This window comes from Apus apus, chromosome Z, assembly GCF_020740795.1.
Source record: "Apus apus isolate bApuApu2 chromosome Z, bApuApu2.pri.cur, whole genome shotgun sequence".
Classification (NCBI taxonomy): domain Eukaryota; kingdom Metazoa; phylum Chordata; class Aves; order Apodiformes; family Apodidae; genus Apus; species Apus apus.
In genome coordinates, this window is record NC_067312.1 from 24,661,472 (window position 1) to 24,688,021 (window position 26,550).

At 39.5% G+C, this 26,550-nt stretch overlaps 1 protein-coding gene across 1 annotated transcript; it reads right to left on the reverse strand.

Annotated features, from left to right (window-relative positions):
* Positions 1 to 8,257: 8,257 nt before the first annotated feature.
* Positions 8,258 to 26,534, reverse strand: LOC127396096 (betaine--homocysteine S-methyltransferase 1). Its single transcript, XM_051643709.1, has 8 exons — positions 26,424 to 26,534; positions 22,615 to 22,747; positions 18,472 to 18,590; positions 16,335 to 16,526; positions 15,637 to 15,784; positions 14,580 to 14,762; positions 9,722 to 9,950; positions 8,258 to 9,244 (listed from the first exon to the last, which is right to left on the reverse strand). Exons 1-8 carry the CDS (start codon positions 26,460 to 26,462, stop codon positions 9,070 to 9,072), a joined length of 1,218 nt encoding a protein of 405 aa, XP_051499669.1. The 5' UTR covers positions 26,463 to 26,534; the 3' UTR covers positions 8,258 to 9,069.
* Between the last annotated feature and the right edge of the window lie 16 nt (positions 26,535 to 26,550).

The window sequence follows — 26,550 nt, forward strand, 5'->3', positions numbered from 1 at the left end:
GAACACTCAACGCTTCTAAGCATCGGGATAAATTTTCTGAAGAATTTAAGAATTTCTTTACTAAAGCATCTCCCTTCTTCCCATTTCCAGGATCCACTGTGACCTATAGCTACCATCTAAGTCCAAGTTTCTTGTCACCCTTCGGAAAATGATAACAAACACTGTTTGGATGGAAGATGGTCCATGTGGGCTCAGTACACAAGTAGACCAGCTTGGCATCTATAATCAATTCACTGTGTACAGACTATTCCTTGACATCATGCTGTTCTTAGTTACTAATCAGATAATTAACTGTAATTATTAACTGTTAATTTAGTTATTAAAAAAAAGCATCAGATTCTAAGCAGGTCCTTACTGTTCTGAGTGATTGATGGCATTGTTCTGTTGTTTCCTTAAGACTCCACTGAGGGGCAGCAAGTTTTCACATGAAAAATATTAGTGGCTTTCACCTGTAAGGACATTTTGAGCTGAAAGTGTTACACATTTTGCTATTTTAATGAATTCCATGCATCAGGTCACTGAAAATTATTTTTTAAATGTCCTGTGTGCTTCTGTAAATGAACGTGATATTTGCTGGCTTATGAAAGCTTGATGTATATATTATCTATGAGTATACAAAAAACAAACCTGAAGAATGTCCTACCAGATGTGTCTACAAAATACCTTTTATAGCTGTAGGGTGCCTGTAGGATTGGATTCATAATTAAGTCTATCACATGCACAACACAAATCCAGGAGCTACTTTTAGAAATGAGGCCAGAATATTAGGACAAAAGAATAATAAGAGCCTTGATTTATTAACTACAACTAGCTAGCTAAATAATGGAATAGGCTATGTTACTCAGGTGTCTCTTTATGCTCTAGATAAATAATTGTTTGGTAACCAGATACCATATTAAAACAGATCCTGTTCTAGCCAGACTATTAAACTGAGCCAGGAACAGTAAAGACATACCTGGTAGTGAATTTCTCTTGCCACTTCTGTACTTAGCTACAATGCATGGATGTCCATTTTCTTTGGTCTTGGCTACTCAGCTACACTCCAGGGAAGCATGCCAGCCTAGAGGTCTGGAGTGGGATGCTCTGGTCTCTCAACATTGAATGCTCACCTGTGTGATAAGCCTGACTATTAATAATACAGGGGAATACTGATTTAGATTCATTATTTTCTGCATATATTAGTGTGAACAGAATGGCTAATCAAGTTTGCAGAGGATTTCTGCATGGTTTATGCAAGAAGCTTTGAAGCAAGGGCCAAATCCTGATTTAGCCAAACCGTTTTCTGCATACAGTTTGAAAAGTGCTGGCAGTTAACATTTGGATGTACTCCTATCTCCTCAGCTGCAGACAGCTTCCTTACACAGCTTTTCAGTAACACCTCATGGAGCTGTAAGCTACATATTCTAGTAAAAATTATGAGCTAAAATTGAAGGCCTGAGTTGCTATTCTGTTACACCTTGGCAGTTCATGACAATTCTGTCCAGCATAAATGTAAAGCATGAACTGACCATAATTCATAGAATCATATAATCACAGGTGTTGGAAGGGACCTCAGAAGATCATTGTCCTAGTTTGAGCCAGAATTAAGCCAATTTTCCGTGTACTGATTTTTTTTTTTTTCCTTCAGCAAGGAAGTGTTACAGCTGGGACTGGTAACACTGGAATGTTTATGTTATTGCCAGGACTCCAAGGTCAAGTCTTTGCTCTGCCAGCTCAGACGCTACCAGAAGATCTATGACCTCCCCTGTAGGAGGCTGAATTAGACAGACAGCAAAACTGGCTAGAGACATTCCATTCCATGTACCTACGTAAGGTCAGAGGAAGGACAGAGATCACAGAAGACAACTTACTTCCTGCTTCTTCTTCCCTTCTCTTCCATCCATGGTCGGTGTCTGGGGAGGACTCCGTCCATCCATCACTGTCGACCCCCAGGCTCGAGCTCTCCTGACCCTCATCACTCTGTGCTGTCTCTGGCAGTTCTGGGATTTTTCAGGACTGTTCGCAGCTCAGGAGATGCTGTGGGAGTTGCTGGGGGTGGGGGGAGGCAATAGGGGTTTGCACATTCTTGAACACATTTGTATATAATTGTACATATTTTCTTCTATCATTAGTGTTTAATTAAAACTGTTTAGTTTAGATTTCAATCCTGAGAGTCTCTTTCTCCTAATTCTCTCTTTCCTTCTCTACCTGGGTGGGAGGGGATCAAGAGCATTGTTGTCACTGGTTTAATTGCTGATCCTGAGTCAATTTGTGACACTCATCAAGTCCAACTTACCTGCTGCAGCAGGAACACGTAGGGAAAATCACACAGGAACATGTTCAGACAGGTCTTGAAAGTCTCCAGAGAAGGAGACTCCACAACCTCTCTGGGCAGCCTGTTCCAGTGCTCTGTCACCCTCACAGTAAAGAAGTTTTTCCTCATGTTGAGGTGGATCTTCCTGTGTTGCAACTTGGTGCTGTTTCCCCTTGTCCTATCATAGAACTGTAGAATCATCCTGGTTGGAAGAGTCCTTGAAGATCATCAAGTCCAACCACAACCTAAATCCCCCTACCATAACCTTATTTACCCGTTCAGTGCTTAAATCATGTCACTAAGCGCTAGATCTACATTTCTTTTAAATACTTCCGAGATGGTGACTCCACCACCTCCCTGGGCAGCCTGTTCCACTGTCCAACCACACTTTCGGTAAAGAAACAGTGGACCACTTCCATATTCCCATGCAGCCTTCCTTCCACAGGCTTACATGACAAAACTGATAAAACTATTTTATCTTTTTAGCCAAAGGCAAATGGAGTGTTAGCTGTCCTGGCCCTGCTCTCACACCTTTACGATGTTCCATATCCTACACATGGGAAAATCCTGGTGGGTAAGAGTCAGGTATACCATCTTTATGCCACCCGGTGATTGCTTCATTCAAGGCAAACACAGCCAATCCAGTTTCTGTCCCTCTGTGCTGCTGCATCAATGTGAACAGCTTCAGGTCCAAAAAAAATAAGGCAAATTGTCTTTCAGGTCAATGGTGCAAACACTAATTAAGAGTCCTGCCTGCCTAGCAGAACCAGCAGAACCAGTCACATGAAACAGGTGTAGCAGTATGGAAGTAGGGTAGAATAACAATTATTTGTCTGAGGCAAGAATTCTCATATGAATAAAAGCATCAGGGAGGGCAGTAGAAAGTTTAAAGACCATACTTTCAGTTTACCGTTCAGTTTTGGGGTAGACTTGCTGGGATAGCAGGCAGAAACCTGGTATGGTCTAGCCCTTCAGAAGGCTGTGGCTGCAGTGGATGCCTGTCAGATCAGCTACATTCTGCCTGTTGTGTGGTAGGCACCATTTTCTATGACATTTAATATTACACACAAGTCTCTCTTTGCCTCTGTATTATTCACCATGTAGGACAAACACACAAGTAGGCAGATTTAAAGATGTCTGGTTAAATGTTTTTAAGTACTAAGAATTAAACTTCCGAAATTCTGCATTCTCATCATGTTAGGACTTCAGAGTAGTGTTAGAGGGGAGGCATGGAGAAGATAGCCAATGATGGGGGAGTTGTAACTAGATCATCTTTAAGGTTGTCTCAAATGGGACAAGACAGTGGATGAAAGGTATATGCACAAATCAAGATTTATTGCATATAACGCTGGGGTCTTAACTCTTTAAATTAGAAGGTACAAGCAAAGTCAAATTGTAGGGAAACTGAGAGACTGGAACAGAAATTGAAGTTAGAATGCAAAAGGTATCTTAATAATAAAATTTAATACTTGGAGTTAGAAGAAACAATAAAGGTTAACCATTAAAATGCTGACCACTTACTTATTACCAAGTTTTATACTAGGCCTAGGGCATTAATTATCAATTTTGAAGGATTCTATAATCTTAACTTTTGATGATGAAAATTACTTAAGGTTGTTCTGATTTGGTTTGGTGGGTTTTTTGGTAGTGGGGGGAAGGGTGCCAGGAGTGGCTCCAGCAAGAAGCTGAGAAGCTCCCCCTGCTCCAAACCCAGCCAAGGAGCCATTAGAGGGACAATAGATGCGCCTCTGTGATTAACAAAGAAGAGCTGTAACACCTGAGCAGAGCTAGGAGTGGGAAGAAGAGCTGTGCTGAAGGAGGAGAGTGGTGCTGGGGAAGCCCTGGTGGTTAGTGAGGAAGAAGGGGAAGAAGGTGCCTGAGCAGAAGTTTCCCTGCAGCCCATGGCGAGATGGCAGCTGTCCCCCTGCACTCGTGGAGGAGCGTGGTGGAACATTCCCTGAAGGTGCCGGGAGGGGTGAACTTGGCCAGTGGGCTTGGATGTTGTGGGCAGTGGATTTGCTGCCTGTGGACTCTGATTGCGCAGCTGTGGAAGACCCTGGTGCCAGGGGAGGTGGCTGCTCCCGAAGCAGCTGTGACTCTGTGGGAAGCCCAGGCTGGAGCAGCTCCGGACCTCGTGGGGAGGACTCATGGAGAGGTTCGTGGAGGACTCTCTCCCATGGGAGGGACCCCTTGGGGAAGCAGGGAAGGACTGTAAGGAATCCTTCTTCCCGAGGAGGAAGGAGCAGCAGGAACCACCAGCCTGTGAACTGACTCTAAACCCCAACCCCTGTCCCCCTGTGCTGCTGGGGGGAAGGAGGGAGAGAAACCGGGAACAAAGTGATTTGGGCCCAGGAAGAAGGGAGGGGTGGGGTAACATATGCAAGCCCTGCTCTGTGTGTGTCTGTGTCCTGTGTGTGTTTGATTGGTGTGAAATTAAATGTTTATTATTCCCCAAGTTGAGTCCGTTTTGAGGACCTTAATCAGTGAAGACACCTCCGTGTCCTTTGTCTCGACCCATGAGCCTTGTCCTCCTCATCCCAGAGTGTGTGTGTGTGTGGAGGGGGGGGGGAGTTGAGTGAGCGGCCATGGAGCTGGCTCTTTGTTGTCATGTTGGGCCCAAACCACGACATTAATGGCAAACCAGGCAGGAGAGAGACAAGGAACCATGACAAACATGAAGTTTGCAAGTCAAGACAGTAAAGGAGTTAGTATCTCTCACCTGTGACCAGCTGCAGCTGTATGTCCCTGGGTGGGTCTTAAATCTTGAGAACCAATCTTTCTGGCAGGCATCCCTGCTGGAGGGGAGAAGGTCCAGCAACCTCCTGGAAAGTGCATGGGAAGTCCGCTGAGCAAAGACGGGACCAGGCTTTTATAGAATAAAGTGGATTGACTGCTGTCATTTAATTATTTAGCTGTACTCCAACATTTGTCATATTGTAGAATAAAAGGAAAACAACAGAAAAAAAACCACAAAGGCCCTGTTCTCACCAAGCAAACTCTTTTGTTTATTTATTCATTCTTACTTTTTCTCCATTTCAGGCCTAGTTGTGACTGGGATGCATGTTCTTCAACAACAGAAAGCAGCTGCTGTTCCGAACATCAGTTTGGCCTCTGTGTGTACCTTTCAAGGTTGCTACCAGCACAGAGCTTGCTAGGCCTTTCCCTTTCTAATGGGAATCTTTCCACTCCAGGCCTGGGCCTGCAATGCTGAGAGACAAAAAGCAGTTGAAGAATAGAGGGACACTGAAGCAGGTATTCCGAGAGATGGAGCATCCTGCTAGATTCTCCCCGTTTACATTTGTTAACTACCAACTTTTTTCTCCAATGTCCTGTTCCTCATAATTTTAAATCTGTTTATCTACATTGTATGCCATATGTTTTTGTATGTAAGAACTGGCCAGACTAAAAGAAAAACTTCAGTCAGACCCTTTTTTTTTTTTTTTTTTCCAGTAAAGCAAGATTGAAACATTGCACAACTGAGGACTTGATTAGTTTTCACTGATATTGTAAAGAAAACGCTTCTTTATTAAGTAAAGAATACAGGTGTAGTTAAGCCTGTTCTGAAAGTAGTTGAAATTATTTGCTCTTCTGCTTTCTGTCTGTTTACACAAACTTGAGAAGCCATTTGAGGTTTCACCTTCAGAGAGTGGCCAGCAGGCAGTATTTGAACGAATTGCTACAAGCCTATGTACTTGAAGTATAATTTGATGATACTTCATTATACAGAAGAAGTCTGAGCAGCAAGCTTTTGCCTTAATAGGACACATCTTTGATTTTCCATCAACCTGGATGGACCTGGATGACTGCTGAGAAATCCCTTTTTACAGAAAGGTTTGTAGGAAGAGCCAGCAGGATCTTCAAGCAGGCCAGCTGACACAATTTAACATGCAGACTTTCCTGCATACAAGCTTTTCCTTTTAAAGGGAAAAACTTCCTTGCCAGATCTGGCAGAAGAACACTGCTGCTTGACCCAAAGAATAGTACAGTCTTTTTACTCTATTTTTTTCTTGAGTGGAACTGTCCTACTTTTTTCTTTCTTTGATTAGAAATAAAAACTGATCAAAGGATTTTGCGTAATTTTAGTCTCTTTCTAGCACTTCTGTGGTTTGCAAACAGATGACTTACAAAGCAGGGCTTGTTTGCTTGTGACTATTTCCCTCCCGTGTTTCAGGTATCACTTGATCTCTTTCTTCAATTGCTCTGAAACAATGACATGCAAATGGTTGCAAATGAATTGTACAGAACACTTTTGAATCACCACTAGATAACTGCTAATGCTTGTAAAGGGCTTTTGATCGATGGATGTTTGTTGTTCCTTTGTTAATTGTGAGACAGGATCATGCTGCTTCGCTCTATTTCAAACATATATTTCTTCAATCTGCCTTGAAATTAATTTAGCTACCCTCCACTCTGGAGGTCTTTATGACCTAACCTTTATCACTTGCTTTTCTTCTCTGTTTTACAGCTTTACTGGACACAGAAGCTCCAAGTTGATAAAAATACATGGAAAGGCCATATTCATATTCCTCAAGCTGGGATGTAATGTCTATCTCAGGAGTTGTCTATATACAGAGGTGTATACTGTTGACAAAATTTGATATAATAATTCCATGATATTTATTGGAGGTTGCTATCTCATATAAAACTTAGGCCACATGCTGTCTCTAGCAAGTGGAACATAAATAAAAGGTAATGAAGAATTTTTGTAATAAAGCAAGATGCTGAAGTTTGGTATTTTTAATAATACTATTATTTCACCCTATTTCAATGGTGTCTACACTTAAATAATTCAATATATTGCAGGATGAAATGAGATTCATTTCTGTTCAATATTTTCTAAACTCAGTGGAGTAGAACAAGACAGACTTATGAACCCACTTCTTTTAAGGCTTAGGTTTAAAAATGTCACTGCACCTGCTGTGAACCTGTTGTGAACATTCACTTAAATACAAATTTTACATGCTTGGACAGTTTAAAAACCAATCATTTCAGCTGCTTATGTAGAGTATGATGATCAAGATACATCTTTTGCTATAGGAAATCCCTAAACTGGTAATGATATTTCAAAACACTTCTTTATCAATTGTAGCTTGACTTTTAAGCCACTCGATCATGCATAGGTCTTTTATGCTTCACACATTTTGGTGGTGATCAAAGATCTGGCCTTTTGGTTTATCAGATTTTGCATTATTCCACTTCAGGGGAATGTTCAGAAGGGTTTAGACAGGAAGTGAGTTTCATGTAGTGCATATATATGTACATCAGTGCTTTCCAAATAATCTACATTTTAAAATATCAGTTTTCTTGATTTGTCTACTTTTGGCTTTTAGGCAAAATTTCCAGCTAGTAACTATTTCAATGTGTTATAAGCTTGGTGAAGGCAGATGGCTTTTTCTTAACTGTGTCTGCCAATAACAGTCTGAAAAGGATACCTGAACTTTCCCATTAAAGTGTTGCATATTTAAATGTTTCCTGAATTGCAGAATATCAACATGTATAGAAATAATGGCATAGGTTTTTACATAATAAGTAGTCCAACAAAAGTTTTCAAGAGTAACTTTGAGGATGGTATTTTCATAAAGGTAGTGGCTTTAATGTAGAATGGGTGTGAATGAGATTCTAGAAAGTAATGTAAGTTGTGTTGTATTTCACAAAAATAAACTACGAAAATGTGTCCTTTATGGGTTCCAAGTATAGTGATACCCTTCGTAAGAAAATCCTTCTCAATAAATCCAGTATAAAAATGTCCATGGGTTTTCTTAATTTGAGTGAATTAATCCATTTCCTAACAGGAAACATCTTCTTATACCTACAATTCTAGAGTGAATCAGTCAGCTTAAAAAAAAAATAAAAAAAATGGAGTGTTTTACTACTCTTATAAACAAGAGTTATGTTTTCGGAATCTTCCGTTTTTAAGAGCTATTTTGAGATAACAAAGTGTTACCAACCCAGAAATCAGCAGGATCATTTGAAAATTATTTGTTTAATGGAGTTATGTGATTCTCTTTGAACTCTTACAATTTAAGGTGTGAAGATAATACAATACTTTTCCATCATATTACTTTTATTTCTTTTTATTTATTTATTTTAGAATAATCTCTTAAGCTTTTTAGTCTCCAGAGGCATAAATCTTGAGTGCACAGTATCTTGAGACAGAAGTAGTGAGTTATTTACCTGCCATTTTTCTTTCCTGAAAGTTCTCTAAACCTTTCTACTGCATATAAGAAATTCCTGCAAGACTGTTCTGTTCTTTTTATTCTGATTATAAGATGTATTTTCCAGTTTACTTTTATTCTTTTGAAGTCAAGAAAGCAACTATAGATAACTGTGTGTCTCAACTATTGGCAGCTTGTGTGTCCCTGAAGTACCCTCAACAAATCTTGAGGTCTGAGGAAACTCCTATATAATCCCCAACTGAAAACAGACTTAGGAGTGGAAGTCCATTGATACTATATTTATAGCTAGCTTTTTCTCTTTCCACAGGTGAGTTGAACCTGTTATTACTTTCCACGTATTTCTGTGTCTATCCAATTAATAGCACCTAGCTAACAGAAGCTCAATTATTATGAAAAACCTAACTTCCTTCTGACTGTATTCTCTAAACTATTTGTCCAGAGAAAGATTTTGACATTTAATCTTTAATCACATTCTTTCTGCATTTTGTCTTTTCCACTACATCTTAACTGATAAATCAACAGCATATGCATCTTCACAGATTTTCTTGTGAGGCATGGTCTGTAGATACATTATTATAACATTTACAGAACTGCAGTGGATTAGACCTTCTGTTTCTGGAAGAGCTCCTTCAGCTGTTGTTCACTTGTTGCTTCTTTCTGTTGCATCAGCTCCTTAGCTCCTTTGGTCACTCCCCAGCCATCTGGCTTTGACATTGAAGGACAATATGGCCTGCCTGAAGCAGGCTTCAGATTTTCCCAGTATTCTTTTCTTGCCCTGAAGAAAGAAAAGGAAATATAGGGAGTTTTTGCAGGACATTACAATACTAATGGAAATGTGCTTTAAATCACCACTGCAAAGGTTCATCTACCTTGCACAGACTGACTTTATATTTAGATACAGAAGTGTGAATGAAAGCATGCAATGAAATGCTATGTGCTTAAAAGGAACACTTTAAGCCACTCACCATCAGGAGCTGTTTTACAGCAGTCTGTTAGTTTTTCATCTTAACTTTCATTAATTACTTAACAGTAGTTCAGACCAAACAGGGATGAGAATTTTTTGAGCTTTTCTACTGCTCCTTCACCCCTTTCCCTGCTCCGAGATCACATTTAATTCTTCAAATTTATTAACGTGTAGAATGTTTACAGGCATATTCAGACCTCCATATCAGTTAAGCCAGTCTGCTGCATGGACCAATATAAACCTTTGCAAGGAGTATGCTGGTGTACTTTCCAGTTCAGATTTATATACCTTGCTCTGACCCAGGGTTTGGTATGCATGCTCAGGCTATTGCCCCAGCTACCATGTTTCTCAGAAGCTTCTGGCAAAAATCCTCTTTCAGGACCCAGTTCCTCAGCTATTGCTCGGACATGGTATGGCTCAAATCCACAGCAACCTCCAATGTAACGAACTCCTAAGTCATAGGCCTTTCTTGCATATTTTTGAATATCCCATCTGGTTACAATTCTTGGCTCCAGACCTGCAAAGACATTAGTATCTTAAGTTTCCACCATGGTTCATTTTTGGTAAGAAATCATGTTGTTGACATACTTGGACAGTTTGCAAAACTGATAGTAGATGTAGATGTACATGTTTGAACTGTCTGAACTAGAATTAATGACACAAACTTTCAGAAATCTAGCTTACAGATTCTGGTATGGTCTGCTGAGCTGTACTTGTAAGCATTTTTGGCCTTGCAAAACAGCAGCTAGTATCTTTTGCCACTGATCAAGCCCTAGGAAATATGCTTGCCAGTCTGCCAGAATTCTTAGCTAGAGTTTTGGAGTACATTCAGTGTTATACCCACATTTACAAAGAATTACTAATAAGCAATCAGTATCTGGGAAATGGGATACAGTACTCTATGAAAGGAAAAAGTATCAGCCTACCTGCAACAGGAATAAGCCAGCTCATTCCTCCTCAGGAGTGCTTATTACACTGTTTTCCATTATTAGCTCATGGTAGCCAGTTTTTTCACTGACAGCTGGGACCTGTAGCTATTTCTTAGCCCCTAATTTACCTAGTTATAATCCCAGCCATAAGCAGCTTGATGCCTCAAACCACTTCATTCCTTGTGGGAAGTTCTCTGTGTAGGTAAGTTAGGACACAATCTTTATTCTGTACCCTCCTCCCTGGTTGCAGGTTGTGATGAGCAGAGTAGAAAGATAACAGAGCTGAGAGGAAGGACTTGGGGATGGAAAAACAGAAACTGAAAAGAAGGAAAAGAACACCTCAGAGGAAAGGAGGGACAAGAGTGTCAGAACCGGAAAGAAAATACCAGGGACCAAAGAAGAAACTTTAGGAAATAAAAATACAGGAAGAAAGGAATAAAAATCCTCCCACTTCTTTATGCATATCTGCAGGAGATGAATTAGCATGATTATCCAGCAAGTACAGTGTGATGTCTGTGCACTGAACACTCCACTGGGCAAAGAAGCAATGGTGAGGTAAAAGGGCTCTAGCAACACAACAAAGAGGTAGGATTCTTCTCCCTATGTCCTTTCCCAAAAATACCTAACATGCAAGAAAGTGATACAAAGCAGATTTATTCTTAAGTCTGTGTGTAGTTAAGAGACAGGTTCAGAAAATAAAAAGCAGAAGGAAAAAAAAAAATGTTCTTGAACAGAACATTTGTAGTTTCAGAGGGAAAGGCTGGAAAAAGGAAAAGTAGATGGTCTTTCAGAAGGAAAACCAGATGAAGCTATCTCAGAAAGGCGTTTAAAGGAAAGTAAGCTTGTGTACAGTCCTGCAGATGTGAGAAAAAGCTTCAGAAGCACAAATTAATTGTCCCCTTGACTCTCATAAATCAATAAAAAACAAATGCACAATTGGTACAAGACGATCAGCAGTAAGAAGGCAGCATCTTGCACTCAATTTATATCTGCATAAGAAACTACATTCTGGGGCAACAGTATAGTGTTTCCCTGTCTTCTCCATCACCCAGCTTGTTGCAATTCATGTAACCTGATGAGATGCTCCTGAAAGTACTGAGGGAGCTGGCAGATGAAGATGCTAAGCTACATCCATCATATTTGAAAAGTCATGGCAGATGAGTGAAGTTCCCAGTGACTAGAAGGAAGATAACCCCCATTTTTTTAAAGGGAAAAAAGGATGCTCCACAGAACTACAAGCCAGTCAGTCTCACCTCTGTACCGGTCAGATTATGGAGTAGATTCTCCTGGAAACTATGCTAAGACACATGGAAAACAGGTGAGTGGTAACAGTCAACAATGACAAGTGGTGTCTTTTAGGAGTCCATATGGGAACCAACACTGTTTAACAATGTTTTCAGGGATACAGACAGTGGGATTGCGTACATCCTCAGCAAGTTTGCAGATGACACCAAGCTGTGTGGTGTGGTTGATGCAATGGAGGGAAGGGCTGCCATCCAGAGGGACCTTGACAGGCTGGAGAGGTGGGCCCATGCAAAACTCATGAAGTTCAACAAGACCAAGTGCAAGCTCCTGCACCTGGGTAGGAGCAATCCCAAGCATGGATACAGGCTGGGTGATGAATGGATTGAGAGTAGCCCTGCGGAGAAGGACTTGGAGGTATTGGTGGGTGAAAAACTGAGCATGAGCCAGCAATGTGCTCTTGCAGGCCAGAAATTCTGGACTGCATCAAAAGTGTGGCCAGCAGGATGAGGCAGGTGATTCTCTCCCTGTACTTGGCTCTCATGAAACCCCACCTGCAGTATTGTGTTCAGCTCTGGTGAGTCCAGTGTAAGGAAGACAAGGACCTACTTGAGTGAGTTCAGAGGAGGGCCACAAAAATCATCAGAGGGCTGGAGCATCTCTCTTACAAAGACAAGCTGAGAGTTGAGGTTGTTCAGCCTGGAGGAGGCTCTGGAGAGACCTTATAGCAGCCTTCCAGTATTTCAAGGGAACCTGCAGGAGAGCTGGGGAGGGACTTTTTAGTGGGAAGTGTAGTGACAGGACAAGGGACAATGGGTTTACACTGAAAGGGTAGATTTAGAAGAAAATTAGACTAAATTCTTTCCTGTGAGTGCTGTGAGACACTGCAAGAGGTTACCCAGGGAACTTGTGGATGTCCGCTCCCTGGAAGTGTTCAAGGCCAGGCTGGATGGGGCTTTAAGCAACCTGCTACGATTCTATGAATCAGTCCTTGTGATTCAGGAGTGTAAGAACAGCAACAACCTAATCTCTCTGAAGGAAAAGGGATAAACACCACCTTAAGAACTGATGACAAAACATGGTGATTGAAAACAAACAGTATTCTATGAAAAGAAGTTGCCACACCACATTTTGTGGGATTTTCCCCTTCCCAAAATTAACTAACTTTCTATTTTCCATAGCTTTTCTTGGCTTTATTCAGAATTAAATATCTATAGTTTTACAGTTTATGTTAATGCTTATAGTACAAAGAGATTGACATTTTCATCAGTTTTTGATTAAAAGATTGCAACCTGCTTCTAGATTCAGCTCCTCTGTATATTTAATCTTGAGATAGTTGGGTATGCTTTGACTGACTGGAACATTTCTTTCTAAAATATTGTCCTTGCTTAACTGGCGACATTTCAGAGCAATTGCAGAAGGGAAAACACAGAAAACTACAATAAAGTTCTACAGATAAAGAAATACTGCTGGCATCCAGATGCTGGAGTTTGCCAATACAACATAGCCAACACTCTTATAGAAACTGAGATCTTGTTGGACTGTACAGAGGTTGTGTATACTTGAAATACAGTTAACTGGGTCAGTTTAACAATGATTTACCAAAATACTTATCTGCTGTCAAGTGACCTGTTGCTGCTTCGGGGTATTGAAAACATTCACAGAAATAGCCTTCTTGAATTGTCTTGTGAAATTTCTGAGAGCTGAGATCTCATATAGATTGCTTATAACATACAAGTCAACAACCAAAACAAACCAGAGTGAATCCTTCAATCCACTTGATTGCTTACTGCATCTGTTCTGCATATTTTTTGCTTGCAATCAGAGCAGTTACATGAAGGAATGAATAGGATAAATTAGTTCCTAACACTTTTAAATATCCCAAAGTATTTTCAGAACTCAAACATGTTATTATAATTTAATGAATGCTTCAGGCTCATGCTTTTTTCTCTTTTCTTCATTTATGTAAAGAAAGGAATTTAAAAAAAACCAACACAACAACTTCCCCAAAATCACATTTTTCTCTAAAGTTTTCTTCTACAAATTAAAACTTTGAGTATTTTAACACCTTACTGTCTTATCTTGGAAAAGAGTGTATGATACCTGAAAATAAAAGCATTTTTCTAATAAATTTTAAAAGATTTAGGATGAGTTTGTATTTTTATTTTAAAAGGATGTGATCTTCTATATTCCAGGTAGAAATAAGCCCTAAATACACAAGCCTTAGTACACAGAAAGTGGCTGAATCTTTCAGTGTTTGTAGAATTTCTCCTGAGCATAAATGTGATGAATCCATCTCCAAACTGCTAATCCATTTGTTAGCACCAACAAAGAACATATTCCCTCTTCTGGTTTCTCTCTAATCTCACTTACATTAGATAGTTACATTTGCAAGACTGAACCATAATGATCATGGACCTGTATCCAGTTCTGCATATGCATTTTATGTTAAATCGCTATGCAGGTAAACGCTGTAGGGCTTCTGGGATAGGTGTCACAATGCAGAATGCTGGGGAGCTCCAATGCAAATGCATTTAAGTTTGGGGATTTTTTAGTGTATTTACTCTTCTTCATTTGTTTGAACTGTTTAATCTGTCCTGAACAAGGTTCTATAGCACAAGGGAAAACTACATTTTTAAACTTAATTTAGCCTATGGCACAGTAACTGTTTTCATGATCATTTCACTTTCAGTCACATGCTGTGATACTACTGAAATACTCTCACTATGTTGATGATCTTTAATCCAATATTACACTGCAATCCCTCTGTGGAAAATACCAAACAGGATAATTAGGACTGTTCCTATTGTATAGAAGAACACCTTGCAATTTCAACTTTACTTAAAGCCAGGGAAAAAAACCCACAACAAAACCAAAACCAACCAACCAAACACAACCAAAACCAAACAAAAAAATGCACCAGAACAACAACAAACCAGACAATTAAAAAAGCCAAGAAGAGAGCCTTGTCTTACCAAAGGGAAATTCTGGGAGATCAATAAAACCCTGCTTTCCACAATCAGGTGTATGGAAAGCAAGTGGTTGGGACATCAGGTGAGCTTTCAGCTTAGCAGCCTGCAAGCCCTCTTTCATCAGTCTCACTGTTTCCAGGGAAGTATCTGGATCAAAGTGGCAGTTGACTCCAACAATAGAAGCACCTGGGAGGAGGAAAATAACTTCAAGATGTATCTTCCCAGGAAGTGGGAAGCAAAAGTTCTTAGCCACACCGCTCCAGAAACAGAGCAGCCCATCTTTACAGCAGAACTATGAAAATAAGGGAGTTGGGTTAGAGCTAGCCTCAGCTCACATGAGGTTGATCATTCCATTTACATCTCAGTTGCACTCCTCTTTACCTTCCCAGCCTCATACAGTTTCTTTTCTTATCAGTGTTTAAACAGTGTAGACTGCTGTGTACAGCAACATAAGTAAACAGCAGGTTCCTAACACAAGTTCTGCCTTTGATTTTCAACTGTAACTCCAGGAGAAAAGAGTAGTTCAGAACAGCTATAAACAACTCCTGTACCATCATTTGTCATGCCTCTGATTAATTTTCTTCTGCCATTCCCCTTGTCCTGCAGAAAATACAGCCTTTGACAGGGAAAAAGATTATTCTTTTCATCCTTTTATTTTCTCATCCTGAATTTGAACTGCTCTATACATTTCTAAACTCATGCACAAAGAATAAAAGGTGACTTTGGATTCCACTTATGTTTCATAATTGTGAGCCCAGGATGTGGGGTTGGCTCTGTAAGCAAACTTGAGTAGGTTTTGGATTTTGTTCTATTCAGTATCAGCTGCCTGCGGCTAGTGCTCCCCACACCATCTTGGTTAATTCCATACCTGTATTTTATCTCTCTCTCTTTTTTTTCCTCTCTTTTGTTTTTTTCCCCCAAAATATTTTTTAAAGGGTCAAAACTTTTATCAGAAATAATTGGGAAGCTACCTACTTGAGATACACATCTATTTATCTCAATGCTTAAAAGATTTACTTTGTTCCACACTTTCAAAGGGCATGTTAAACCAGATTCTTACCAGCCTTTACCAGTTGGACAGCACATTGTCCAGGGGGCACACCATGCATGTCTCCTTCTGGGCCAATGCACATTGTAGCTGCTACTGGTTTTCCAGATTCTTTTAGAACTTCAACTGCCCAGACAGCCTCTTCAACATGTTCAAAATACTGAAAGAAATTATTTATTTATTTTTTTTCTTGGAGATGAAGCATAAACATATTCAAATTCACCAGTGACTTGATCCTTTTCTTACTTACTCTAGCATAATTCAATTGGGTTCACTGACCACAGAGTTAAGAAAGAATTTTTGAAAGTCAGTAACTAAAACTATATGAAAGTAATTATACTCTTCCTTCAGAGTAAGAATGCCCATACTGGAGGCTAATCCAGGTTTAATCCCTGAAGAACTATTTCCATCTAGAAAAGCCACCTTAGGCTGATTGCTTACAGCGTATGGAGGGAAACAGGAACTAGTCAAGATCACATTGATCTATCCTTTTTGTACAAGTACAGAATTTGACTTGACTGAGGTACAAATTTAGGTTTCAACACCTTTTTCTAGGTGCTACTTGCAGATGCTGTTCTGCATTTAGAAAAATACCTACTACTAATGGAATAACAGCATAACAGAAAACTTTTCTACTCCCTAACGTAGACTAGACAACTTAAAGTTAACACTGTGCCAGTTTAAGCCCTATGCTTTTCTCACAGATTTACCTCTGCAATAAGGAAGTCCACATTCTTCTTCATAAAGACATCTAGTTGCTTCCGGAAGGCTGCTTTCACCTCTGCTTTATCCTTGCAGCTTAAATATGATGGTGTTTGGCTGACTCCTCCAGCCACTAAAGCATCGCCTTCATTAGCTACTTCTCTTGCAATGTCACAAGCAGCTTCATTCACTTTCTGGCACTGTTTGAATATAGATTATGTCAGTTTTACCTGGCAAGAGATGTGCATGTATTTTAAGAGCACAAAAAGGCTCAAAAGCCATAATGGCTTCTACATATTCTTTTCTCATTTAAATGGATCTTTAAATAATATTGATTAGGAAAATTAGCATCTTTCAAAAAACCCCCAAACACCAGGAAACGAATTTCTTGCCATATCTAAATTATCATGTTATCAAATATTAAAAAAGATAAATACATCTTACACAAATAGTCTATAAAGAGCAAATACTTGGCATGAAGTGGAATTTTCTTTGCCTCTTAGAAAATAAGTTGGTAATGCTTGAGTATATTCTTCTATTCTGACTTTTTTGTGGGTAGAAAACAAAACATGCAGTAATTTCAATTGGTTTTCCATTATTTTTTTAAAAAACGTCTTTTAGTATTCCAGTAGTTTTCAAAATTTAAGCAATAATATTCATATAATTATTTAAAGCTTAAAAAAAATCTTTAATTATCTGATGTTAAAGTTACCAATTTAAGAATAGTAAGGAGAAACTTATCACTATATATGATTAACTAATCACCTATATTGAAAGACACATTCCCTCTATACCTATATCAGGATGAGTAGAACAGCTTTAGAAAAAAAGGTTAAACTGGGGAAAAAAATATTTTGGGAAAAGAATCATTATTTGGGATAGATAACAAGTACTGATTAGAGCAGGTTTCTCTTTAGCCCATGGACTAGTTAGAAACATCACACATTTATCTCAGCGGCAACTTTTGCACAACTGCCTCAGAAGACCCAGCTAATTTTTAATGCCATTGCAGACTGTCTTCCATTTGCACTTGTGCTCAAGTAAATGTTTGGCAGCTCTGGGAGGCGGAGCCATAAACCAGTTAAAGCTTGGATGAATCTGCTTCTAGAACTGGCAGCAAATCAATCTTGAAGGCTTTGCTGGGATGCATTCCCAATACCAGGTGTTCTCCCAGCCCTTTACATTTTGTGGGGGAGCAAGAGTTGCAGCAGCATTTGTTCCTTGGGCACTGTGTTTCTGGGTCTACTGCTTCAGACATCTCAATGTTGCATATATTGAATGTAAAGCTGCAGCATTTTAGATTAATTTGGTCATGACATTTTGATAGGACATCTTAATTAATACTTCAGGTTTTCCCTAGTGTCCAGATTGTTCTAATTTCTGACTTGGAATATCTTCACAGATATACAGATACTCCTTCCTTCCTGCCCCATGGAGAATCATTTCTACATTGCAGAGGCTGAAACAGACAATAGGTCCAAAGGAGAAAGGATCAGAGAAAACACTCTATGGCAAATCTATAAATGTTTGTGCCAGAAGTCCCAGCAGAACTGGGCCTGTACCTAGTGAGCACACCCAGTATTGTACAACTCCTTTATGCAGGGATTAAGAAAACACCAACATGCTACTTCTGTTGCTGTTAACAGATGACCCCTAAACATGAGAAGAGGAATATTGACCACAGTGTATAGCTTGGGTTTTTCAGTTGTTACTTTATTGAAGACATGGTTCAGAAAACCATTCCATTCTCATGAGCCATTTATTTTCTTCTAGGATTATACACCATTCTTGCAGTTGGTTTGTTTCTTTGGATGTTAAACCATTTTTTTTTTCCCTATACTCTTCATATCAAAACTCCAGTAAACTGATCTCCTCAGATGGAAAAAATATTATGTGAACCTTCTCTTTCCTATTTTCATTCTTGCCCTATTTTGTTCTTTGTTCTTTGTTTATTTATTTATTTGTCCTTTAACCTTTTCTTCCTTGCAACACAAATGCTGAAATTGCATAATCTCATTCCTTGGTCCTCAAATATAGCAAAAATATGTTACAACAAACTGTGAAAGTACTCTATAACCTCTCTACTAAAACTTTTGAAATTAATAAATTTATTTCATATGTCCATCAATATAGTGTTTTACTCACACTTATTTTCTCAGCTACATAATTGCCTCTGTTCTCCAGTTTGTCCTCACTGGCGTAGAAGGTGAATGTTTGCAGAACATTGGATCCAGCTCTGAGGAACTCCCGATGAAGCTGACGAACTGCAAAGAATTAAAAGAGGCAAAGAAGAGAAGTTTTGTACAGTTACTATTGTTGTTATCCCAAATTTAAATATTTATTGGAATATTGTTACTGTAAAATAAGTGATACTATGTTTACTAGAAAAGGCATTATGAGAGAGTAGATGCAGTACTCCAGTCTGCGTAGAACTCCTTCCTTCTCAATTTCAGAACACTAGGTAAAAAACTTCCTCCTTAGTTATTCTCTGCTAAGAATAACTGAAGATTTTCTACTTTCTGCAGTCCGTAGGACCTCGAAATTTCACTTCATAGAACTGCATAGTGTTTTAGGAAGGGAAAGCAGACATCTGAGAAAAGACTGTGAGAGCATAACAAGGAATACCAGATAAAAAGATCATAAAATGAAATAGCCATACTTTCTTAGCTTCTAGCCTATGAAGAAGAAAACAGAAAAAAGTATTGGGGCAATAAATTGAAGGACAAGATTCTATTTATATTCAAGAATAAAGTGTTGTGTTACCTCCTCTCTTCTGTATTTTCTGGTTTTCTCCCCCTATAAAACTCTAGCTGGGTCTAGTCAGCCAAAACGAAATCTCTGGTTTGCTAAATGCATGCTTAATTGAAAGATTATTTGTTGCTCCAGAAAAGTGACTCACAGCACAGAGTTAATTCTTCTCATAAGGCAGCACATTATGATTTTACTACAGACTCAAAAATTCTTTTGAAGGAAACGTTGGCATTACTTTTAATGGATAAGTTTCCTGCATTAAGACTTTGGGAGTGGTCTCTGTAATGATAGTTCTGCGTTCTTCGCTTTAAGCAGTACACTGCAATTGCCACAGCAGGAACAAATCAGGAGCTGTCAGTTGATTTTATATGCATACCCAGAAAACAAAAATTATAGTAATTTCTAGAATGCTACTGATCATGTAAAACAGAATTTAAATGCTCAATAGCTTATAGCAAATTCAGGAATAATTTATTTCCTAGATATTGTATTCAGACACATGAATACTGCAGTTTCTGGGGCAGATGCTTGGAGGAGTTTTCCTGAAGTCCTAGTTTATCATTCCTCATTGTCTACAGACATCCTGCATTACTGGGGAAATGTGTGAATGTGTCGCAAGAATAAAATTCCTCCTTCAGCTGCAAAAAAACCCAGCCTTCTATGCCAGAGAAGCTCAAACAGCAGCTTGAGTTGCTTGCTGCCACCTGTGTACAAAACAAGCACGTCTGCTTTTGGTGCAGGAGCCGTGTAGTGTCCCTTACTTTTTTCTACTAGTACAGTATTTAATTTCTAATTCTTTGAGTAACACAGTATAATTTAACACAAAGCTTCTTTTCACAGCAGTCACAAAGGAAGACCTATGCAGGCACACAGATTATAGCAGGGCTACAGTTCAAAATGTCTCTGAAATTTCAAAATGCCTGAACTGCCAGGATCAACCTTCACACAAAGTCAAAACATTCCTAATGCAGGGAGTATACTTCTTCCCACAGCGTTAGAATGGGCTACTGATCCCACCTGAAAGGGCTGTCTCTGCCTGTTTCTAATGTTTTGTAGGGTTTTTTTCTATTCTTCTCATGAGAAAACATTGATGAAAACTAGTCAAGAAATGGGAAAATGAAAAAAGAATCTAGAAATATTTTCCACAAATGCTGTATGACATTTCCATTATAAATCAGATTTGTTTACTCCTATGGTTAATGCTCTCTAAATATGATTCTTTCATTCCTAGAATAGTGTCTGGTAATTGTATGAATACAGACTGTCACACAGGTAGGCAGATGAAACATAAACTAACACATAGGAATAAGGAACTCCGTATCATAAACTATCAGGTATGTGAACAGGAGACTCTTGCATGGGTCTACATTTTGAGGGTAAGAATAAAGAATAGTGCTACAAGCATCAGACTGAATCTTACTCAATCCCAGGCAAATAGTTTTTACCAGTAGAATATGCTGTTACTATGATCAAGCCCACAGCAGTCTGCACTATCAAAACACCAAACCATTCTAATTTATTTATTGTGTGACTTCCAGCATGAAGCTGTGTTTTCCTCCAGTATTTGAGAAATGGGGTTATCACCCACATATGAGGCTAAATAAACAATTATTAACAATTTCATGCATTTTAGGAGTCAGATATATGACACTGAGTTTTCCTTTGAATCCACCACAAGCTGGTGGACACAGGAGATGGGGCACTAAGTATCTCTGCATGTTGCTCACTGCAGAGCAACACCTAACCTGGCTCAGAATAAATATTTAGATCCCATTTCTAAACTTGTCAGCTTGTCAAAACTTCTCCTTTTTTGTAATGGAGATAGTGGGCTTTAACTCACTCTTTTTTTCATTCCTTGCTGGATTCTCAGGACTTCCCTCCTTGTCCCTCCTTCTTTACACAGACAAGAAGGTCTGGTAGTTGTATGGTTTACACCAGCTGGCTCACCCAGTTGCTCCTTCTGTTCTTTACACTTGCTTGCAAAGTAACATGACCCTTAAGCATGCAGGAGCAAAAAGCAGTAATGTAGGGGAGGCAGCACACTGCACTAAAACAAACAAATACATTGCCAGCCAAGGGTGTGTTTACAAATAGCCTGTAAGGTTTATAAAAATTTTATAACTATGTTACAGACACGAGCAATATGGTCTATCAACTCAGTAGCAATTCTTACACTGCTGGATTCTAGCCTATGACTACTGATCACTTGTTTAAGCAAACTATGTGCCAATTTAGCCAATTTATGCCACCTGCGACTACCTTTATATAAAGCAATGTCTTGTGCATTCCCATGGACTGAGACCTGCACTTCATGAAAAGACATGTAGAGAGGGTCAAGGGCTTTTGAGGTGCAAAGTAAGCAAAGGCAAAGTAAAGAGCATGGGATAAATGCTAGGATTTGTAAGATGGAACACGTAGGGGGAGATAAATGTAGAGGCTGAAGATAAACAGAAGCGAAGTGATGGGATGTTTTTTACCGAGATGAGAGTCAGAAAATTAGGTTATCAACCTTTAAACCTTTGCTAGAACTCTACATTATCTAAGGATGTTTGTGACCCTAAGTTAGACAGGCTACATGTAATGTGATCCTTGAAGGCTAAAAAGAATTAGGGGGAATAAATGGGTAAGGTGTACGAAGCAACGTAATAAAGAGGGGTAATAAGTCTCTCCTTCTTCCCCCCGTGCACAGTAAAATGACTAATTTAGAAGGGAAGACACTTAAAACAGATCAAATAAATATTTTTTACCCCAGGATATTCTCCATCATATTAACATCCTATTAACAGGGCAAATTCTTTCTTGTAGTGAAGCATACATAAACAGATACTAGCATATGCTTTTGCACTACTTATGCTAAACACTATAATCTTTATGCTGGAAGGCATAAAATGATTCCTTGTTTTGTCTCCCTCCACATTAAGTGAGTTACTCCATTAAATGTTTATTGCAATTCTTAGATTTATCATTCCCCTTTCCACAGTGGATCCACTAAATGCTCGTCTTCCATTCCATTGTTTATTAAAATCTGCTATTTTCCAGGAAAAAATAGTAAACAAGCTATATTAATGTACAACAATCTGAAAGTCCTAGAATAGCTGGAAAACAGATAGTTTAATGCAGAATTCTTTTTTTATAAGATGTTTTAAATTACAAGCTTTATATAAGCTCACAGACAGATAGGGCAAATCTGTGAGAGAGAAAACACCATTATTAAATACAAAGATCCTACATCTGGCTGAAAAACGTTCTGGGCTGCAAATTACCAAAGTCTGTGAGAGGATCCTGGAGAGGTATCACTGTATGTTTTCACTACTCATATTCTTACTCAGAAAACTGCTTTTGGCCTGTGCTGAGAGCAAGAAAAAGGGGTAAGATGAGCATTTGGTTTACAGATTATTAGCCTAGTCTAAACAATGTAATTCTACAGTGTCAAGGAACACTTCTATTTGAAAACCTAGTAGAAGTTCCTCTATATTTTTTATTTAATCAACTGTGTTTACATTCATTACAGGATTACCAGTTCCTAGTAAAACTGACCTGCTTCTGGGTGTTCTACTGTTGCTTCAGGAGTCCAAGGCCCAGCTTTTACATATCCCCTCTTTTCAAGAGCAAAGACAAATCCTCCATCTCCAATCACAATTTCTCCAGCATCTAAGCGCTCTAGAATACCCTAAAGAAAGCAGGAGGAAAAGTTAACAATTACAGTTCTTAATTTCTGTAGGCTTCCTTTGTTGCCATTTCTTGTATTTGTAAAGTAGGCATAAGTATTTGCATGCTGCCAGAATGATCTTTGCCATAACAATAAAAAGTACTTGATTTCCTTCTTCAAATTATCTTTAAAGAATGGTAGATGGTCTGCTTTGCATTGTAAGGATTTAATATTTGTGCATGCATTATGTAAGACTTTTCATTAGACGGTTTAATTGTATTCCAGAGACGTAGTCCCCAGAACTAGAAGCTAATGGTTCAATTCCGTTTGTATGAAAGTAAAACACTGTCTTAAATTTTCCTGTAAAATACAGGAGAAACTTTTAAAAATGAAACACTAGTATTAATGACCTCTTGATTTGCTCTTTAGCTAGAATTGCAATCTGGACAGAGCATTAGCAAAAGAAGCATGCACACAAGGTGGCACAACAGGCGTCACATAAAAGTAAGCATGTAACATTTTCCTACCAAATAAGACACAACTTAAAATGCTGGCCTTCCTTTTTTGACAGACTTTTACATGGCCTGGATTTGCTTAGCTGGACTTAAAAAAAAAATAAAAAAAAAAAAAAAAATCCTACTTGATTTGCACAGCTCTGAATTGTTTTAAGATGTCAAGTTACAAACAAAGAAAGCACCCTGTGCTTAGCCTTACTTCTGCCTTAAATGCCATGCTAATGCAAGGAAACTTGCAGATTTCAATTTATTTATTTATTTTGTAAAACTGAAAAACGTGAGAACAACATATATTGGTTGCACCTACCATTTATTTAGTTGTTTATTCATTTACTTGCTCCGTTGGCTTCTTCAAATTTTTAAAGGAGTACTTTGCTATTACACTAAATAGTACAATTTTCTGCAACTGGATTACAGCCATAATTCTACTTATTTTTAAAAGTAGATAAATGCAGACCCATTACATTAACAAAGATAGTGAGTACAGGAAAAGAATTAATCAAAGGTAAGACTGAAATTTCCCTCCACAGTTTTCTTGATGGCTCACTGGCATTTCAGTAGATGAAATCTGAGGGAGTAGCAAAAAATTAAAGCCTTGTGGACATAGAGTTGAGTGTGGTTTTCATGCTGAGAGGAAGAGTTTTTTAACAATTAGCCTCCAACCTCTAGTAGATTTTTTTTCTTGATAATTTCTCCTTCATTATTTCACTTATCTCACACCATACAACCAGAAAAGTCAAACACTTGTGATGTTTCATCACAAGTATTCCTTTCCAACAAGGAGTACAGTGCCAAATATACTAGTTTCAGGGCCAGGCATAGCAGCATAAAGATACTTGGAGGCTAAAAACCTGGCTGAGAGGGTTGGCATTTTTGGCTCAGGCACTGACATAGCAGCAAAGGGACAGGACTTCTTTGTTCAGTGCTGCTGTGCAAGTGTATGAGCTCGGCCAAGTCTTTGCTTGCAAATCTCTGCATCACGTTCCGTTGCACATTGTGGACTTGCCCAAATATAATAATAAAGCGTGCAAGTCGTGTCAGTCTACTAGAGCAATTTGTTCTAAGTGTAAATATCAGAAGGCTTTGTAAAGATTGTGTTTTCAATTAACTAATTTGCAGTTACAACACAATGCCTCAAATGGGGCCAGAGCGAGGCATCCAAGGGATCACTGGTTGAGTCCCTGCTTCCTCTGTCTGCCAAGGAATCTTTTGTAGATGCACTCTGCTTCAGAAGCTTAATATGTTGAGAACAAGAGTGTGGATGAAAACAAAAATATCTTTAACACACAAGAAGCCTCATGTTGACATAATATATAGGTATTATATTAAATGTACTGCACCTAGCAGCTTTTTTTAACAAGTCACTGCTAGGATTTAGCAGCATTTTTCTTTCTTATAGGTCTGATATAATCTCTTCACACCATTTTTACTTTATCTATACTGGGTAAAATACCATTGATTCAACCAGCATATAGCTAGTATAAATTCAGCATCAACATTGTTTTGTTCTGCCCCAGAGACCTATGGGTGTATGCTTATGCTCAATCCAGATCAAAATTGTACTGCCAGGTGATCTGGTAGTGCACGTATCTGGTATTAAATAACAAGACATGGTATTTGTAAAAAGCCAATCAAGCTTTTTCTGATCTGTCTTTTCACTGTTTTACATTTGCTCTTATGAATGAAGTTGCACCACATAGTACATGTATCTATCAGTGGAAAGAGTGCAAATCATAGAATCACAGAATCATAGAATCATAGGGGCTGGAAGGGACCTCTGAAGATCATAAAGTCCAACCCCCCTGCCAGAGCAGGATCACGTGGAGCAGATCATGTATAAAAGCATTTCCTCAACCACCTTAAGGAATGTCACCAAACCATTTAAGTGAAAAGTCTGCTTGGTCAGCCTATACTGTACCTTTCTATCAATGGAGAGAAAAAAACATCTCAAAACAACTATTCAGATCTTAAACAGGCTCTCAACAGAAGCTTATCTCTTTCCATTATGGAACTTCCCGCAAGTGCCCTCTGCTAAGGTGTCTGAAGTTAGGTGGCACCAGTAGTGTCAAAAAATAGAAAGCAGAACAAATACCTCCCCACCTCCTCTTCCTTTATAACTGTTTTACCTGAAGTGCCTAGAGCTCACAGACTCCTTCCCATATCCTTCTGTTCACTTACTCTACACTGAATATGCAACACATAAACATGAGTAAAAACAGTTTTGGATGAGAAGTGTCCTATTAATGATAGTAGGGTCCTTCTGAATTTAAGACAGAAAATGTGATTCCACTGACCTTCCCAAGCAGCAGTGCAGGGTAACAGTGCTGGTGTGTCAGATTTAAACATTGCTCATATGTTTATCTTTATGGCCAGAATGGCTGATACCTGCCTATCTTTTTATACTGGCATATTTCTTTAGCTAAATGAGAGTGCAAAGGGCATACATATATTAGAGACTACAAACACTTGTTTTTTTGTCATAAAAACCAAGGGAAGAGCAGCTAGGGGCTTTTAAATAGAGTTGGGAGGGTGCTAGAGACAGAAATCCCACCTAATCATGTTTTATGCTTAAAATATTTACAATTTTTATGTGTTGCAAGTATTGCTTAGCTTGTGTATCAAATAATGCTAAGCAAAATTATTTTGAACTTTGGTGGCTCCAGTCTACGCGTTCAGAGAAACCAAAATTCTATGAGCTGTTACTGCATTAAGCTCAATCCAACTGATCTGCCTCGCACCTGTGTCCAAATGCCTGTAACGGCTTGCTGCTGAATAGGTCTAGTTTTTATCATGGCTTGACCTCAGCTTTTCAGAATACGACCTTACCTGCAGAAACACCGAGTACTTACTGACCAGTCAGCGGCTTGGCGGGCTGCCCCACTTCAGCAGCGGCTCCCCCGCAGACCCTGCGGACAGGACCCCGCGGGAGGCGGCAGAGACGGCCCGGCCCAGAGCCCAGCTCTGCCCGGTGCTGCGCGGGGGTCCCGCCGCTCCCGCAGCAGCGGTGCGGGGCTCCCTCTCCCCTGCCCCTCGGGCACCGCATCAGGCGGGAAGGGCAGCGCGGCGGGGGCAGCTCTCCCAGGGCCCGCCGCTGCCCCCACGCCCGGTGGCGGGGCGGGAGGGGCTCCCGGAAAGCAGGGGACAGGGGCTGCGGCGTGGGGAGGGGGAGGTGGGGGAATTACCCTTTTGCCCTGCTTCGCGGTCTTCCGGATCGGCAGCATCTTCCTGGCGCACAGGGACGCTGGCGGCTGCCGGCTGCCCCGACGGCTCGGCACGAAGCACAAGACCGTACAAGCCCTGAGCCCGCAA